General features: G+C 31.0%; 1 protein-coding gene and 1 pseudogene across 1 annotated transcript; one reads left to right on the plus strand and one right to left on the minus strand.

The window, feature by feature from the left end:
- The first annotated feature begins 7,741 nt into the window (after positions 1–7,741).
- On the plus strand, positions 7,742–10,191 carry LOC108465195 (transcription factor MYB105-like). The gene is made up of 3 exons (XM_017765515.2): positions 7,742–8,630; positions 8,791–9,318; positions 9,625–10,191. Exons 1-3 carry the CDS (start codon positions 8,168–8,170, stop codon positions 9,927–9,929), a joined length of 1,296 nt encoding a protein of 431 aa, XP_017621004.1. The 5' UTR covers positions 7,742–8,167; the 3' UTR covers positions 9,930–10,191.
- A 1,692-nt stretch (positions 10,192–11,883) lies between these two features.
- The window catches only part of LOC108459028 (uncharacterized), a 76,461-nt pseudogene continuing 71,470 nt past the window's right edge, over positions 11,884–16,874 (minus strand).

Below are 16,874 nucleotides of genomic sequence, written 5' to 3' on the forward strand. Positions count from 1 at the left end.
TGCGTGATTCCAAGTGATGGACACCATGTAGACAAGAGAGCTACGAGACAAATCGGCTAGGTCGCATGAGTGGTACTAAGTGTTCACCATGTGTACAAGAGAGCCGAACTAAATGAAGTATGATGGTGGGGATGTGTCTTTGAAACCATTAAATATCGAGGATTGATCCGAATTGTTCAATGGGATGGTTTTGTGGTGATATTGTGGTTTGGACCTACACTTTTGGTGAATGAAATGTGGTGAAAATGATTTGTGGTATATACATATATAAGATAAAATGAGGTTAGCATAAAGAATGTGTGAAAGAGTGAAATTAGCATTAAAACTGTTTTTAGATGGTAGCAGTGACGTGGTTTTGAAAAATCACCAAAATAGGAGGAATATAATTAGAAGTTGAATGAGATGTGAAATTAAAGTTTAATGAGTCTACTTTCATGTAAAAGAAACAGAGCAAGTAAAGGAATTCTATATTTTGAGATATTTACAATTGTATGTGACTTGCTCAGGATGAATACGTGATCCCTGTTCCAACTTTGAAAAATCATTAAAATTGTACAAAGCAAATTAAGAAATATAGTTTACATGCCTAAATTCCTTATTGAGACTAGTTTTAAATGAAACAGACTTCATGGTTGTTTGAATTGTGTACTGAGAGAAATTCAATTCGTAGTGAACAGAGGTCAGATCAGTCGAGCTGTGTAATAGGGAAACTTTAACTAATAAACTGTACTAATCGGCTGAACCAAAATTATAGAAAAAATTAGCAAAAAGCTTTATGAGTCTAGATTCAGGGAAATTTTACGGATTTGAATTTCGAGTTTTGTAACTCGAGTTATGATTTATTTAGTGAATATGATGCAACAGAGACAACTTAATCAAAGTGGAATGAATAGTGAAGTTAAAGTAGATATACTTGAATTGTTGTGTAAACATGTTAGATTCTTTAATTAGTATTTACATACTTACTTACTAAGCTATAAGCTTACTTTGTTTCTCTCTTTTGTCTTATAGTGTCCTCCGGCGTGCTCAGGAGTTAAGGATCGTGAAGATCTACCCGCACTATCATACTTTAGGGTATTTGAACTAAACGTTTTGAATTATGGCATGTATAGTAGGCTTAATTATTTTGTTACGTGTCATATTTGTCTAGGTTTAAAATATTAGTTACAAGACTTTCGACCAGCTACTTTGTACAAGCCATTAAAGTTGGCTAATATTGTTCAAGACATATGTTATACGATGCACTATCAAATTGGATGATATATTTATATCTCGGTTATGTTTAATGGTATGTGTTATGTTCTGGTAATACCTTGTATCCTGTTCCGGCGACGGTAACGGGTAAGGGGTGTTACAATCTTTGAACTAGTTGACTGCAGAAATCGAACTAGCTTTGATATTAGTTTGTAGGGGATAAACCTGATTAAATAATGAACAAAGTGAATAAAATAAGAATCGAAAAGATCGAACACGCAAATTTTATATGGAAAAACTCCACAAAAGAGGATAAAAAAACTACAGGCAAAAAAAGATTTCACTATAATAAAAGTGTGAAAAATAATAGAATGTCGATAATGACAATATATCGCAAAGAAAAGAGAAATAAAAATAAAAATAAAAATAAAGAGCATACAAATTTTTAAGTAAAAACCCTTTCGGGAAAAAACCACGGGTAGAGGAGAAGAAAATTCACTATGTTGAGTTCAAATAATTACAATAGAAGTAGACTCTGTCTATTTATAGGCTTGTAAAACCATATTCTAATAGGAGTGGAGTAAGATTGAAACACTTTATTCTAATCAATATCAAATAGATGGAATTTAATATTCTAAAATAAAATAAAAGAAGTGTAGTTCTATAGGGATTTTACTTTTATTTTATTTTACCACTGTATTTTATTTAAATAAGGATTTGGGTCATTTAATTATAACAAAAGGAGAGTACAAAAGATAGAGAGAATTAAAAGAAAACCAAAAGCCCCTCAAGAAAAACCCTTCGAAACAAAGAATAAAATTCTCTCAATCTAAATTTTGTTTGTTGTTGTAAAACTTAGAGTAAATAAAGCCTATTTAAAGGTTGAAATTCGTAGCATATATAACTACAACTAACTCTAGGGTAATTAGAGTTTAAGTGGGAAACTAAAAACAGAGTTTAACTAAGAGAAGAAAAACCAAAATAAATTTTGGTAAAAAATAATAGGCATTCTCCCACATATATTATAATATTTTTGAAAAACTTTATTTGTTATTCTTTTGAACATTAATCTTATTATAGGTTTATTACCATATTTTATCTTTTTGATACAATGTTTAAAACTATCCATAACTTCTCTCTAACCCTCAAATACGAGGATAATACGCTTTAGCATACTCATACCCATATCCTCTTCTATTAGCAAATAATACCAAAATCAATCGAACTGAGATTTAATTCACTGTTTTTTATTTTTTTTAAATTCAATGAATTGTACATTTTACACATAAGCATGATTTTCATAGCCACATTTATCTTCACTTTCTTTTTCCTCTTTTAGACACATTAGATTTTATTAATGAAAATGGTTGACGTTGCTTCATTTGGCATTATTTGCTTAATTTCAAATATTATAGGGATTAAATTGCTTAATTTATCTCGGCATGATCTGAATTGTTCCTTAACTTATAATTCATTAATAAAAATAGTTAATGTCATTATTAATTGTTTTTATTTAGTACTTTCTAATGATATAAATACTAAATATTTTTAATAGGAATTAAATTGTTTTTGACTCTATTGTATAAAGTCGCTTAAGAAGAAGTTACACTCGACCAAAATTAATTTTATTTAGCTCATTTGTTAATTAAAATTGTTATAAATCCATTTCGCCATTAATAAATATTAACGTAGCAAATAAAAATCTTAACATATCGATACATGATATGCTATATGGAATAATTATTTAAAAATTATAAAACATATAAAAGTTACAAAATAAAATTTAAAGACTTTAAAAATTTGTAGAAAAGTAATAAAAATCATAAAAAATATAAAATAAATAAACATAATTATTATAAATTATAAAAATGAATAAAATTATAAAATTATTATAAAAGTAAAAATAAAAGCTTTCAAAACAAACTATCAAAAGATTATTAAAATTTATTAAAAAAATTAAAAATTGTAGAAATTTATAAACAAGTACTAAAAGTTAACCAAATTTATAAAAGATTGCAATAAGTTATAAAATTTATTAAAAAAATAAAAAAAAATACAATAACTCTTAAGTATTTTAATTTCTTGGCTTCGAGAGAAAAATTCAATATGGCTTTACTACCCACGTAGCTTAAAGACAACTCTATCATATGTTGTCTCGCAGCTTCAAAGGTGATATCAAAAGGTAGGAAGACAAGTCCCTATACCGTTCCTCCAATGATTCATCTACAGCTAGAGTTGGAGCTGGCTTTGGGTTTGGGTTTGTGCTAACATTTATTGGTAAAACCATTACAAGTAAAACGACAAAAAATAGTCATAGTTTAGTTTATTATTAAATGTTCTTTATAAATATTTTATTTTTAAAAACATATTTAATTTATAATTTTGATATTCTATGAGCATGATATCAAATTTAATCTTCAATGTTTATATATTTTGTCGATATAATCTTTATTCTTTTAGCTAAATTTGATCGTTAATTTTTAAAAGGAGTCAAATTTGACCATTAATTTTTCAAAAAAGTCAAATGGTTATTTTTATAATGAAAATAGTGACTAAAATATTAAAGTTGTAAACATGACATCTCACATGACAATCTACATGTATGTCATGCTATTTTTAAAATTCTTATGAATTTTTATTTTCTCAATATTTTATAATTTTTAAATTATTTATCAACTTGGCATATAAGATACTAGTGTTAGCTAAAAAAAAGGAAGGACAAAACTGATAAAAGGAATAAATGTTGAGGTTAAATTTATCATTTTTGTCTATTTTATTTTTAATTTATGTAAATTACAATTATGATATTTTATTATTAGTAACATTATCTAATCGGTGGCATCATTTTTAATTTAAAATTATGATATTTTTATTGTTAATAAGAAAAGGAAAAATGATAGTCAAATTGTTTGAGAGTGGTGTGTAAAGTTAGATCATTTAACTGTGACATCGTTTCTATTGTTAGGTAAAATGCTTAATTATTTTAAACTTTCAATCTCAAGCAGCCACAAAAACTAATAAAAAATAATTTTGCTATTTGCATAGCTATTATGATCACATTTGAGAGAATCATAGATAAAAAGCAATCACTTTTTTCACATTCTGCATCGTTGACATTACACATCTCTGTACAACTTTGCTCATATGTTTCCATTTACTTCCATTAAGAAAGAAGATGATTGTAGTTTGTTAGTAATACTGAGATTGCTACTGAATTAATACATCCATGTATATTTGAATGATGTTTAATTAAATTGATAAATATGAGAAAAAACAAAAATGAAGGCACTGTCATGCCAGTTCCCAATGTCATGATGACATGAAGACAACCCTATAACCTTATGGCTATGAGCATGCTCACATGCAAACACCATTAATTAGCAGTGCAGTGAGGGCCAGGGAAAACACAGAGTAAGAGACACTAACATGCCCTCCTTGGTAGGGGACCCCATGGCCGGCTGACCCTCCCCTTGTATAAGAGTTAACAACAAGCAACTGAGCTGAGTGAGAAGGTAAAGTAAAGTGCAAAAAATGGAGAACGTCTCTAATCTCTCTTCTCAGCGACGGAGACCTTTTTCTCTTTATGTCTATATTTAGGGTTTGGCCGCTTTGTTTTCCCAAATAATTTCAGCTTTTGTTTTCGAAGTTTTTTTGACCAAAACTTTGTCCAAATCTCCAGTACATTCCTGTTACTCTGTGATCACATTAAATGTAACGTCTGTCATTAGGTTTCCACTTTCCAGTCACTGAAAACTGAGGGAGGAAAAAAAGAAAGGACAAAATAAGAAAATAGTGGACCATCCATTATCCATGTATGTATACATATATGGCAACATAAACCTAGTTTAGCATATAAAATTAATCAGTCTTTTTACCTTTTTTCTGGGTAAATGTTATGAACATTCCTTACATGGTAATTTGCTCATGCTTTTGACTGGTTTAATTGAAGTAATGATAATTGAGTAGGGCAATGTATAAACTGTAGACCGTCTTTTCAAACTTCACTGAAGATTCTGCATTATATTAACCTTTTGATTTGAGAGTTAATTATTAAACCCTTTTAAAAAAGTTTCAAGCAGATATACTATAATATTAGAAATTTATGATGGATCATTTTACTGACACGGTGACATGTATGTAGGATTTTTATTTATATACACGTAATCTTATAAGTTTTAAAAATTATGTAAATATTTAACTTAAAAGATTAATTATGAGAATAATCTGATTTTTCAATAGAGTTAAGTATCGTTATTTTTTAGGTGATATCATCCTAAAATTTAAAACAAAAATTTTTATATTGCTTAACAAATTGACGACACTAAACTAAAATATGTAGAGATAAAACGTTTTGAAACTTGATGAAGTAATTAACCTTTTAGATTTACTAAAAAAGTGTTGCATGATAGTATAGCGGCACTTAATTAAATTTTGATCTATTTGCATATTTGGATTGTCTAATTTTAAAATTAAATTTAAATAGCTCTTAAAATATATAAAAGTTACAAAAAACCCTTTCCATTTTTTATTTTTTAAAAACAATAAATTTGGAGAACTATATAAAATTTTATTTAAATTATCCAATATGTCCCTCAAAAATTTCCTCAAGTTTTTCTAAAGTTAAACATTTTCAATTTTAATTCCTCCTCTAGCATAATTGAATTTAGATAAGCTTGAGGAAATTTTTGAGGGACGATTGTGTAATTTAAATAAGCATTTTATATAATTTTTAAGTTTATTGATTTAAAAAATAATAAAAATAAGAAATGTATATTTTGTTATTCTAATATCTGCTATTTAAATTTAATTTAAAAATTAGACAAACATAACATGTAAACAGACTAAAAATTTAATTAGATGTCTTCATACTCTCACGGACTCTTTTTTAGTGAATCTAAAAAGAATAATTACTTCATTATGTTACTAAATGTTTTGCCTCTATACGTATCAATTTGTTAGGCGGCACTTAAAAAATTATTTTTTTGAGGAGACTTTTAGGGCAATGTGTATAAAAAAATGACACACCCAATTTTACTGTAAAAATCAATTTATTCTCATAATTAATATTAAAGTTAGAATATTTTTATAATTTTTTTAAACTAAGTTCATATTCCTAAAAGCACATGTACCTTCATTTATCAGGAATGCAAGTATTGTTCTATACGTGGGTTTTAGTGATCTTAGAGAAAGATAGTTAGAAACTTGAATCTCATCAGTTTCCATCTTAAAATTTCTTCCCCATTTTCTTTCATCATTCACTTGTGCTTTTTACTGTTCAGCCTTGTAGAAATATCAAAACAAGAATAGGGAAATTTGTTTTTCTAGATACAGGTTCCATAATATTACATGGACAAATAAATTTACTCAACATCATGTATATATGCAAAACCTTTTCAGCCATAACTAGTTGACGGAGCATGTATATTTTTGGGTAATAAAAAGACTGACGGCCATGAATCTTGATATTATGATATGCATAAACAAGTGTTAAGTGTTTGTTCCTAATAAAGAAGGGTAGATGAAAGGGAGAAGAAGAAGAAGAAGAATAACAGGTGGGGGAGTTGGAGATTAATAAGTCATTAAGATGGGCAATGCTTTGTTTGTACTGTTATAATTAGTTGGGAAAGGAAGAGACATGTATCTGGTAAAAAATTCTTGGTTGGGGGTTATGGTTGTTGGGTCAACTTCAGGTGGTTAACTGAAACCCAGATTTAACCCATTCCTCAAGTTAAATTTACTTTCTTTCCTTCTTCTTGTATTCATTGATGTTTGATAGGGGTAGGTTTTTTTGTAGCTTTAACTTTGGCAGGGGCCGCTTTGTCTCACGCTCTCTCAAAGAAAGGGTGTCTACACCTTACTTACACACACATCACATTATCAGGTCTATCTTGTTGATAAAGAGAGGGACAGACTAAGCATCCTAATGCCTACAAGACAGTGAAAGAGATTAAAAGAAAAAAAGAAAATAAAAAACTTTACTCAACACACGTGTGAGTGATGTTGGATTTATGAAAAAAAGAAGTCACAAATAGAGTGCAAATTTTAATGGTGCGAATCATTAAACAAATGAAAATAAATTTAAATTATTAAATATGTTAATTCAATACTTGTTATTCACTCAATCAGTAATTCATTAATTTTTACATTAAAAAATGAGTTTTTGACCTTATATCTATTAAGTGTAACTATGATAGGAACTTGAATCAAGTTAGGATCTAAATTATCCAATAATTTATTTTTCCTTTTCACTTTTTTTTTTAGTTTATGATGTGAAAATTATATAATTTAAGTATGTTATAATAAAATACAAACTTAAAAAGACTAACTTTGTTGGCTGTCAAAAAATTCAGCCCCTTAGAAAACTACTAACATGGGGCAAAGGCTTATAGATTTTCAAAAATAATTTCAAATGTTAAAAGGTTTTAAAATAAAAACAATATTTATATACAACTTTAAATTTTTATTTAATTTTCAAATAAGAGAAAAAAAATGATCCCTTACCCAAAACTATTTAACCTATAATTGTATCAAGTTAAAAAATGAATGCTTCATGTTTACTTTTAAGATGAGAGCATGGATTCGCACCACGGCACCAAAACTAGTTAAACTAGGGGGGGAGGGGTCAGTCAGGGTGGTTAACTACTTCAAGCACTCCTTTTTTTAGTCCCTTTCTTAACCCCAGCCGTGTAGGTTTCCCTTACACACATGCCTTAATTGCTGTTTTTTCCTGTTTCCATGTTTTAATCTTTTTGGCTTGACTTCACTTTTCCCAGTTCTCTCACTATTTGTCAAACTTGCTTCTCGTTTTCAGTCTATGCAATGCAAGCCATCCCTTCCCCTTTTTAGTATTCCCTTTTGTTTAATATTTATGTGCGCATGAAGATGACTTTGTAACAGTTGTATAACAGCATTTGTCAGATGAGGAAAATGAAGGCATGGGTAACAAGAGTGTGTTTTATATGCACCAGACAACATGAATAGGCTCAGCTGTCACTCTTCAGCTACTCCTTCCTCTTCTTCATCCATGGGGATGGTGTATCCAGACATGGGTTGTCTTTCTCTTGCACCAAACTATGGTATTGTTGTTTCTTCCTCACGGGAAAATGAAAGAGCTTCTTCGGGTTTTCGTTTCATGGAAAACAGCAAAACAAGGAGCTTTGAGGAAAACCACTGCTCTGATGCTGTGGAGGGTAAGGGCTCTGATTACAGTGATGGGTTTGGAGATAATAATATGCCAATTAATCTCAATCCCAACTTAAATGAAGAGAACCCCAATGAGAATGCGGTAAGTGGCAAGGAAACAGACAGTGGACAGTCAAAGCTTTGTGCCAGAGGCCACTGGAGGCCTGCAGAAGATACTAAGCTGAAGGAACTTGTTGCTCTTTACGGCCCTCAGAACTGGAACCTTATTGCAGAGAAGTTGGAAGGAAGATCAGGTAAAATAGTGGCCAAAAACAGTGGAAAAAGAAAAAGTGTGTTATCTATCTTTGTTTCATTAAAACATTCTCTCTTTTAGTGACATATTCTTAGTGTTAGAATCAATGTGCTTATAAGCCAAGGCTCATTTGTTCTGATTCTTGTCTCTCGGGTTTGAAGGTAAGAGCTGCAGGCTGAGATGGTTTAATCAGTTGGACCCTAGGATCAATAGAAGAGCTTTTACCGAAGAAGAAGAAGAGAGACTAATGCAAGCTCATAGACTTTACGGTAACAAGTGGGCAATGATAGCGAGGCTGTTCCCTGGAAGAACTGATAATGCAGTGAAGAACCATTGGCATGTGATCATGGCTAGGAAGTATAGAGAACAATCGAGTGCCTACAGGAGGCGGAAGCTGAGTCAATCTGTTTATAGAAAGATGGAAGAAACTCCGAGCATTGTCTGCAGAGATGCAGGAAAAAAGGCAGAACCAGCCCCCTACTGTCTCAATATTTCGGATAGACGACTAGGCATTATCTCCCACTATCAGTTTGGGATCTTCAACGGTGGTGATGCAGGTGGGGTTAATGGCGGGTCAAATGTTTCATCCCACATGACCAGTGAGAGAGAAGCAATCCTAAGCAGCGAGGCCCCTTATCGTAATGGGTTTTGTGCACAAGCACAACCGCCACCTTTTGATTTCTTCCCTGGTGTGTGATTCTCCTCTTAAGCTTCTTTTATGATACGTTTTGGTGTGTTTTGGTTTCTGTGCTGTTTGTCATTGTTTTCATTTTTGGAAACCTACCTCGAATTTCTTACCACAATTCTTCTGTGATTCACTTTTCTTTCAACAGCTGAACCAAATGTGTCATGATTTTTGTGTTCATTTGTTCTTTTGCTTTATAGACATTGACTGATGTAACTGTTTTCATCTACCTTTTTGCTGCTTTAAATCCAATACAATCTATTCATTACGTTTGGTCTTTGTTAATATGCTGGTTTCTCAACATCTGTAGATCTTAGCAATGACATGATGGGCATGTTCAGCCAGACCAGATTTTGGGATAGGCCCATCGATGAAACCCAAGTCCGTGGCTACTATCCCCAGCGTCAACATCAGCAGCTGCACCCTTCACACATGATGACAATGCAACAGTCAGAGTTCCTCAGCTCCCAAAGTAACACAGATTCCACAGCATCAATAACACCTCAAGTTTCAGCCATTGAACCTTCATCATCCGTGGCAGGAAGCAGTAACTACAGCCACTATGAGACTATTCTACCGCCATTCATTGACTTTCTTGGAGTAGGAGCCACATGAAGTCACCAATAGACAGGTTTTCCACCTTAATGTGGAAGAGCTCCAAAGATAAAGGACAACGAGGTAAAGAGAGAAGATCTGTTTTCTTCAGATGGGTGACAGTGGATATAATCTCTGTAACAGTGTCATATCCCCCTCCCCCCCAACCATTTTTTTCCGTTGTTAGGTCCTCCCTTCTCATCTCCTGGATCCTGAGACCTTTTCCAAAAATTTAGAAAACAAAGTTTTAAAAAACATATATTGTAGTTAATGTCTCAAATAAGCATGCCGCCTTTTCTATTATTTTCCTTTTATTTATTCTCTTTATGAAGACTAATATTTCCAATGGTTATAGAACCAGATGAGCCACCGGTGAATATCTATATTAACAGAACTTAAAAAGACAACTGAATGGAAAGCATCCAAATATAAATTGATGTTTCCATTTACAAAGATTGTATAGTTGTTGGATAAGGTTGTTTGAGGATAGAATCATGAAAAATATAAGAAACATATATATATATTTTTTGTTAAATAAAGAATCATACAAGGGGCATGATCCATGAATATATATGATATAGTACTCGAGATAAAACGTATGATAATGACGAGGCAAAGTGAGACAAAGCATGAAACTGAATGAAAATAAAAACATCCTTTTTCTTCTCATGCAACTGCAAAAATTCAGGCACAAATTACGCAAACAGAATTTCTCCATTGCATTCATGTAGGTAACAGTTGAATATCCTTCCATTACAGGAGGCGTTTTTTTGTGCCTTTAGCGGCGTTTTCACAAGTGCCACAAAAAACGCCGCTATAGTAAACGCTGCAAAATTTCGCGGCTTTTATTTAAAAAAACGCTGCTAAAGACCATGACTTTTAGCGGCGCTTTTTTGCAAATGCCGCTAAAGACTATGACTTTTAGCAGCGCTTTTCTAAAAAACGATGCTAAATACCATGACTTTTAGCGGCGCTTTTCTCACAAACGCCGCTAGAGAACATGACCTTTAAAAAAATATTTTATTTTAATTAAATAATATTTATTTCTATGATAAATATTATATTATGTTTAATTTTTAAATTTGAACTTTAAACTATATACTTTTAAGGATAAATAAAAATATTAATTAAATTAAATTTTCTATTAAAATTTAAACTTCAAAACTAAATATAAAAATTAATGAATTTAAATTTAATACATAAACATTGATTCAAAATGTAATTTAATACATAAAAAAAAAACACAAACACACTTACAAAGTATTACAATTTCTAAAACAAAATTCATCCTAGTAAGAAAAGAATGCCAAATCATCATCACCTCTCATTAATCAAAGGAAAAAGATCTGAAAAGAAGAAGAAACAATATGCAATAGAGGGCTGGTTCAAGCTTAGATGAAGCCAAAGTATTGCACTGCCTGCATATAACTTAGAAAAGTCCTTTGATGCTTTCAATTCAACCACCAAAGAATCCAAAACGCCAGAGCCGAAAGCCAAAGTATGCACCTGTAAGCCAAAATCAGGCCAGTGGGGAAATTTATACGACCCTCAAAGCCACATATGTCAAAGCACACTATCTGATCTCTTTGAATTATGATATGGAAAGATAAATTTTTAATAATGCCACCATAAAGCAAGAATCAGAATTTGTTTCGGCAAAAGTCATTGATCATGTAATTAATAATGTAATCAGAATTTATGTATATAATCAATGACTTTACCTTTGGAAATTGACCTAAACATATCCCATACATAAAAAACATTAAATTCATCTCAGAAGAAATATGATAGGAGGGGGAAAACTAATTAAACTCTCCTTACTTGATCTTGATCTTGGTTAGTCAATAGATTGGGTGGACATAAGGTTTAAAATCAAAACCAAAACCCTGCAGCAAACAATCACAATTGTAATCAATAACTCAAATGGAACATGGAATTACCAAAATGTGTAGAAGAAGATTACGAGATTACGAGATTACGAGATTATCAAAAATGGTGCATAACACAGGATAAGTGGATTAATAGTCCTCCCGATCTTTGCCCACACACTTTGGTGGTAACCAGTGCTAACAAGAGCATGGTACATAAGCTTCAACAGCTGTCAGACAATGGATAAAAGCAAAGCATAAAGGGTTTAGACAGTTTGAAATGCATTCGATGTTGAGAAAGATTTTTCTATACAAAACTATTTCGTATTTAATATTTTTCCCCATAAAATTACTAAAAGCATTGTTTGCATCAATGAAGTAATAGCTCCATGATCTATATGAAGTTAAACATATCATTGATAGGAACAATGCAAGAGAGAAAAATGGGGACAGAAGCACTAGGAAGGGAACGGACATATCTGAAGATCAATCCAAGAAGAAACATCAAATACCAATCTTTATATGCAAAGAAAATTATATAAACAAGTTCAAGAAACTTTATATTCAAAATCATTTAAAACTAAAAATGGAAAAAGAGAGAACTAATAACTAGTATTTCAACTCTTTTTCTTTTTACAGGGCAAAAAAATTAATTCCTGAATAATAAGATGCATAAAAGTCATACAACACAAGCAGAACACATTCATTAATATATAAACAAAGACCAAAGGATCAATAAGTATCTAACTGATAAGTCATGTGCTCCAATACTAGTTTTTTGGTAATAACCAAACTAGGTACTGAACCCACCTATCATGCCATTGCCATCCAAAGAATCACTAATAAACAAAAAGGTAAATACATGAAAAGTAAAAAGTAGTGTTATAGACCTGCTAGTACATAAAAGTTTGTACAATGTTGCGTTGCCACCTACAAAATTTAATAGAAAATTTCAGCAAATTAGAAAAGCTAGAGGTCATGGAATGTATAAGCTTAGAGGGAACTATGAACCAAAAAGAGACAAAAGATATCAGCAACTGACGAGAACAAGGAAACAAGTAGAAGCCAGCCAAATCCAATCTCAGCATGTGATGATAGAATGCTCAGGGTGGTGGTGTTTGATTCTACCCACACACAAGGATCTTCCAAATACTTCCTGTTCAATAAACCCTCGGGGTTACACATGCACATGGATGACGCAAGCATTTCATTTCATCCAAGTTTGAGGTGACATCAAAATGAATGTCATAAAAGAAATTGAAGTAATATATATCTGGGGATTTTTTTTTTTGAGAGAATACATCTAAGGAATTGGTTAAAATGAAAAAAAGGATAAGTAGTATTAACATTCACGAATTACGTTTTTTTGTTTATTAGCACCAACCCTTTTAGCAAAAGTTGAGTGTATAATCCTCCTTACTGTGCCTTTTCAGATAATAACACAATTTCCATCCATCTGAACTTTATGCCATTTCATATAAGGAAATATCACCCAACAAATTTAATTAAATTTCTTGTAGTGAACATTAATAGTCTGATCACAAGATTAATTAAAAAAAAAACTAATCCAGAACACTGTAATACAGAAGATAGTTTATCTGAATAAAGGTCTACCTGTACAAGGTAGAACGACTAAAATTATGCCTTAAGAACTTTGCAATGAGTTAGAGTGATCGGCATAAAATGGGAATCAAAGCAACAATAGTGAAGGTCCATATCAATTCATCATACTACATAATAATAAAGAGAATTCAGGAGCAGAAGAATGCTTACATTTAGGGCAAAGATGTGAAGTGACAAATGTAAGGCAGTAGATAAAGTAGACAAAATCTTTGGTTGCAATTACTGATTGAAAATACACTTGAACAACTTGTAAAGTCCATGATCTTGGCCTCTTCATAACATATAGAATAGATTCAATAGAAAAAAATATCATATATATATATATATATATTTGAAAAAAAAGAATGGCTGGATTATTATTAAAATTAAAATAAGGCCCGGACTCTCTCAAAACAAAAGAAACTAAAACAGACAATCCCCCCCCCAAAAAAAAAGAAGGTAAAGAAACAATGTAACCCAGCCACCCAAACAGGCACTTTCCTTATCCATAAAACTATCATATATTTACCAAATGTATGACAAGTCAATAGAAATACCCCATATAGTGCATACAAAGAGTATATAGAAATGAAAGCTGATAAGCCCTATTTGAAAGACTTTTAGGGACAAGTGGAAAGATGGCAAGCACAACCACAATAAAAACCTGCAAGATAAAAAACAAAAGTAAGGAAAAAAGAATCTAACAAAAATATGTGCATGAAGTAAAAAATGGCCCAAGTTACAAGACTAGCAACTGGCTAAATATTACATCTTATAAATTTAATTATACATTAACAGCCAATCAACTCCTCGATAAGGCGGTCTTTCTATGGTAGATGCAAGAATAAAGAGGGAAATAAAATGCACTCTTTACTCATTTAAAAACAAAAAAGAGGGATAAGACGGCAAGAATCATCTACTAATATACAAATATGTTCATGTGGGAGAAAGAAATGGGATGGTGGGGGGTAGTATACCCAAGCATTGACAGAAAATTGTATTGTGTGCCGATCCCAAGCAGAGAAGTTGTATTTGAACTGAACTCTGCTGATGGCCTCAAGTTCTAGCTGTTGAGCCTAGATCATGAATTTATGATTGAGTTCAATGAAGGAAATAACACTTTAATAAAGAAGATCAAATAGAAAAATTATCCAATTTTTATGTTATTTATTACAAGTTTAGTTTCTTTCCATAACCTCAATTTCAGAAGCAATGGTTTTTTACCTGCACTGTGCACTCGAGCTTCACCATTTGCACTATTAATCCACTTATCCTGCGTTATGCACCATTTTTCCTGTAATACATTAAGTACATAAAAAACACATCATGGAACAAGAAGAAAATATAACCCTCAATCACCTTTGCTTTCATTGACAACTTGAAAGCCATCAAACGAAGTTACTGAGATCGAAAATAAATAGTGCAGGCCATGCAGTAACAACAAAGTTCAATGACCATGAACAATACTATTTCAAAGAAAAAGTATCACATGAATCTGTCTATTATCCAAGAGAATCTTGAGAGTCAAATATCATACAATTGAAAGTCAACCCAATAATTTAAAAAAAAAGACTTATTTTTGGCATTAGGGAAAAAATTGAAGCAATACTAATCTTCGTCCAAGCCCCTGAAAAAAGAAAACTAAAAACGTTTTGATTTATCGATTTGGTCATATGAATCTAAATATATTCCAAATTCCACAAGGAGCAAAAAAATATATAGTAAAACGATTATGTGATCTCAAATTCTCAACTGGATTTATTTGCTGCATAGATTTACAACACAGAGATAGGAGAGAAGAAAAATAAAAAATTGCTCCAATTTCTCTCACTAGATATATGGAGAAAATACATAAAAAATCATTTATAGCTCATATACCAATAAAAATAAAATATAAAAAAAGATCATCAATGGATGAGATAGGTAATCGCTAGAGCAAGTAAAAGGAGAATGTAAGCAATTCCTTGATCAATGGCAGTACCATCGTTAGACGGAAGTGGTGCAGGCGATGAACCCATGCCTTAACCCTAGAAAAGAAAGCATACCTTTTCAATTGACAGTTTTAAACGAGGAAGACCTTGCAACAGAAGGAGCTGAATACCTTTCTACGACTTTCCTTTCCCTTGTAGGCCTATCACTACTAGGCGTCACTGGCTCTTTCTTCTCAGCCGAATCTCGACCAGATTTCCTAGAACTCCCCTTTCTACTACTACCTTTGACCTTTTTAGTCCCTTCATCTTCACTCTCTTCTTCTTCTTCTTCTTCTTCTTCTTCTTCTTCTTCTTCTTCTTCTTCTTCTTCTTCTTCTTCTTCCTCATTCTCCTTCTCTTCAACTTCCATTTGTTTCTCCAAAACCCTAACAAATCGAAAGAAAATAAGTAGCTATGGTGGGTGAATTTAGTGCAGTGGAAAGAGAAGGAAAAAGAATTTGGGGGCAAATTTTGAGAGTAAAAGGGAAAAAGAAATAAGTACAAACTTTTATTTGGGAGATTTGGTTAATGAGTGGGTAACCAAAAAATAATTTTTGGGAGTGAGCGGGATTTTACCTTTTTTTTATAAAAAAATAATGGCCTTTTGCGGCGATTTTTAAAAAAACGCCAGTAATTCTCGAATTTGTTGTGGCGTTTCCACCAAAAACGCCACTATAGCTCAACTTTTTATGGCGTTTTTACCAAAAACGCCACTATAGCTCAAATTTTTGCAGCGTTTTACCCAAAAACGCCACTATTGCTCAATTTTAATTTTCTTTTCATTTTTAACATTTTTTTTCTTTCACAATTTTTGTGTTGTGATTACCATTTTTTGGAATTTTTTTAAATTTTGAATATTGATTTTTTAACTGAAATATGGACTAAAATTTTAAATTTTAAATATTAAATTTTAAGTTTTTATTTTGATTTAATCATAGACATTTTAAAATAAATACATCAATATATTTTATATTGAATAAATATAAATATTTATGTATGCAATATATAAATATAAAATGATGTTATATCAATAATTGTGTTAATAATTTACAAGAACTAGATCAAATTAAAGTTCATATATATAATTGCACCCCGATCCCCATATTTATCCCTAAACACTAAAAATTAAACCTTGATCCCCAAACTCCAAACCCCAAATCCTAGATCATAAACCCTAAATCGTAGACAATAAACCTAAACCCTAAACCCTAACTATATATAGTTACCTATCCATATCAATCAGTTACATTTTTTATTTATTTATCAATGTTTTTTCTTAATCTAATATTTAAATATATATGAAATGGTTTAGATTAAATATTTTTAAATATAAAAGCATTAATTGATTGTATAAAATTTTATCATTTAACAAATCTCAAGTAAACCTTAAATCTTAAACCATTTAATATATATAAAGTTTATCTATTATCTCTTAAATAATTTAAACTATAATCATAATTTTAATATATTAAAATTAAAATTATCTCTTTATAATTATATAAGAAATTATTTAATATATAAATTAA

Source organism: Gossypium arboreum, chromosome 3 (assembly GCF_025698485.1).
Source record: "Gossypium arboreum isolate Shixiya-1 chromosome 3, ASM2569848v2, whole genome shotgun sequence".
Lineage (NCBI taxonomy): Eukaryota > Viridiplantae > Streptophyta > Magnoliopsida > Malvales > Malvaceae > Gossypium > Gossypium arboreum.

Bases quoted from the DNA above. Each gene is read 5' to 3' on its own strand.
- LOC108465195 (XM_017765515.2), top strand. From the start codon at position 8,168: ATGAATAGGCTCAGCTGTCACTCTTCAGCTACTCCTTCCTCTTCTTCA. The intron at 8,631-8,790 runs GTAAAATAGTGG...TCGGGTTTGAAG, and splicing joins GAAGTTGGAAGGAAGATCAG to GTAAGAGCTGCAGGCTGAGA. The intron at 9,319-9,624 runs GTGTGTGATTCT...CAACATCTGTAG, and splicing joins ACCTTTTGATTTCTTCCCTG to ATCTTAGCAATGACATGATG.